Here is a 2,993-nt window from a genome sequence, read left to right on the forward strand (position 1 = left end):
AACAGAGGATCCACTCTTGCATGTAACCAAGAACAGAGGATCCACTCTTGCATGTAACCAAGCACAGAGGATCCACTCTTGCATGTAACCAAGCACAGAGGATCCACTCTTGCACTTAACCAAGCACAGAAGATCCACTCTTGCATATAACCAAGAACAGAGGATCCACTTTTGCATGTAACCAAGCACAGAAGATCCACTCTTGCATATAACCAAGAACAGAGGATCCACACTTGCATGTAACAGAGGACAGAGGATCCACTCTTGCATGTAACCAAGAACAGAGGATCCACTCTTGCATGTAACCAAGCACAGAAGATCCACTCTTGCATATAACCAAGAACAGAGGATCCACTCTTGCATTTAACCAAGAACAGAGGATCCACTCTTGCATGTAACCAAGCACAGAAGATCCACTCTTGCATATAACCAAGAACAGAGGATCCACTCTTGCATTTAACCAAGAACAGAGGATCCACTCTTGCAAGTAACCAAGCACATTGCTCTGCAATTCGGAACACACGAGCATGGAACAACGTGCACGGCCCACTTTTGTTTGAGGCAAACACCTACGAACCTCATCTACATACACCTGTCTGATCCATCTCTCACTGAGGGTGAGAACTCTAGAAGGGAACCGAGCACAAAGGGCCCTTTCTAACATGGAACTAACTGAGTACAGAGAATCAGGTCTTGCATGTAACCAAGCACAGATGATCCGCGCAGGCACGCGGCTAAACACAGAGGATCTGCTTTAGCGTGACGTACCTGGGAGGCGTGCTCCGTGCGCAGGGTGTCCAGGTTGGCGAGGGCGGCCATCGAGCGGCCCGGGTCGCCGACGTTCTCCGCCAGGTGGCGGTTCAGCCGGTGCTGTGTGCGCAGCTCCTCCTGCAGTTGATTCAGCGTACTAATGTGCTTCTGCAACGAAAACAAACAAGAGTGCGTCCGGTGAGAAACAAAGTGCCAAGTGATCATACAAAGTCCGCAAGTATAAGATGCAAATAAAAAAACGAGATGCTCAATGGAAAAAGATCGATCGCGGAAAAATGAGAATGCAACGAGATGCATCCCATCGCGACCCGTCCGAGAATGCGATTTCAAAACTGCCAATCTCACAGCTGCTATTTCTCCTCACAAATCAGTTTGCACGCAGTGCTGCCTGGCATGAGTAAAAGCAGTGAGCGTGACTATTTAACATTTTTGCGCGAACCCACTTCTTCCTTCTCCCTTTTATCGACTCTCTCAGACTTTTAGTAAAACGTTCCTGATTTCAAGCACTAGTACTCTGGCTTTAAAAGCCGATGAGATTTGCAATGCACACACACACACACACGCACGCACGCACGTACGTACACACACACACACACACGCAAACGCACTCACACAACGGACCCTTGCATCGTTGAAGTCATCTGACTTTAAAATGCAATCGGATTTCAGGAAGATATATTTGGAGACACGAAGGAAATATATATCTCGACGAAGACGAATGCATCTATTTACGGTTAGCACTGTCGTTGCAAGATATATATTTCCTTTGTGTCTCCAAATATATCTTCCTGAAATCCTATTGCATTTGAAAGTCAGATGACTTCAACGATGCAAGAGTCCGTTGTGTGAGTGCGTTTGCGTGTGTGTGTGTGTACGTACGTGCGTGCGTGTGTGTGTGTGCATCGCAAATCTCATCGGCTTTTAAAGCCAGAGTACTAGTGCTTGAAATCAGAAACGTTTTACTAAGAGTCTGAGAGAGTCGATAAAAGGGAGAGAGAAGAAGTGGCCCACGGTAATACTTTTTGCACTTGTAAACTTAATCTCCATCAGGAATTTCCATCAGCATGCCTAGTTGATCACCACATTGCTGAATAACATACAGTCAAAATTACTGGAAGGAAAAAATAATTACGAGAAAATGCGAATGCAAATTTTGTAAAGAGTCAGCAGATAGATGATAGATACTAGAATACCAAACAGTCGAATATCGCAAGCGAACAACATTCACGATCGTTAAATTTACGAAGGAAGTGAAAGACGGTGAGCACGGTAAGCACCATGATCACGCGTGCTGCTCCGTTTGCACATTCTATAAGATGCAAAAGAAAATCGAGACGCTCAATGGGAAAAGATCGATCACGAAAAAATGAGAATGCAACGAGATCGCATCCCATCGCGACCCGTCCGAGAATGCGATTTCAAAACTGCCAATCTCACAGCTGCTATTTCTCCTCACAAATCAGTTTGCACGCAGTACTGGCGTGAGTAAAAGCAGCGAGCGTGACTATTTCACATTTTCGCGCGAACCCACTTCTTCTCTCTCCCTTTTATCGACTCTCTCAAACTCTTAGTAAAACGTTCCTGATTTCAAGGCTTCAAGCACTAGTACTCTGGCTTTAAAAGCCGATGAGATTTGCGATGCACACACACACACACACACGCACGCACGTACGTACACACACACACGCAAACGCACTCACACAACGGACTCTTGCATCGTTGAAGTCATCTGACTTTAAAATGCAATCGGATTTCAGGAAGATATATTTGGAGACGAAGGAAATATATATCTCGACGAAGGCGAATGCGTCTATTTATGGTTAGCACTGTCGTTGCAATGATTAATGATACATGAATCGTTAGGATCAGGGTCAGCGGTGTTAGTGGGTATGGCTACGGCTAGGGTCAAAGTCAAGGTTACCATTAGGGTTAGGGTTAATGTTAAGATCAGAGGGGTAGAGAAGATTACATTTACGGTCGAGGTCAACGTTAGGGTAAAGGTTGGTATCAGGGTTAAAATAACATGAGCAACACATGAGCCATGGATCACCAAGAAGCCTTCTGCTGCAGCGGCGTAGCAATCAGTGTGCGTGTGCTCTTTCTCTCTCTCTCTCGCTCTCTCGCTCTCTCGCTCTCTCTCTCTCTCTCGCTCTCGCTCTCGCTCTCGCTCTCGCTCTCGCTCTCGCTCCTCTCTCGCTCTCTCGCTCTCTCGCTCTCTCGCT

At 46.2% G+C, this 2,993-nt stretch overlaps 1 protein-coding gene across 1 annotated transcript in view; it reads right to left on the reverse strand.

Annotated features, from left to right (window-relative positions):
- LOC106816732 (ELKS/Rab6-interacting/CAST family member 1-like) overlaps window positions 1–2,051 on the reverse strand; it is a gene marked incomplete in the record, with an annotated part of 24,829 nt that extends 22,778 nt beyond the window's left edge. Inside the window, 3 exon segments of the mRNA XM_014821349.1 lie at window positions 128–505; window positions 769–918; window positions 1,965–2,051. Coding sequence (XP_014676835.1) covers window positions 128–505; window positions 769–918; window positions 1,965–2,051 — 615 coding nt within the window.
- Window positions 2,052–2,993: the final 942 nt, after the last annotated feature.

The sequence above is a fragment of the Priapulus caudatus genome, unplaced genomic scaffold, assembly GCF_000485595.1.
Source record: "Priapulus caudatus unplaced genomic scaffold, Priapulus_caudatus-5.0.1 Scaffold1469, whole genome shotgun sequence".
Taxonomy (NCBI): Eukaryota; Metazoa; Priapulida; class Priapulimorpha; order Priapulimorphida; family Priapulidae; genus Priapulus; species Priapulus caudatus.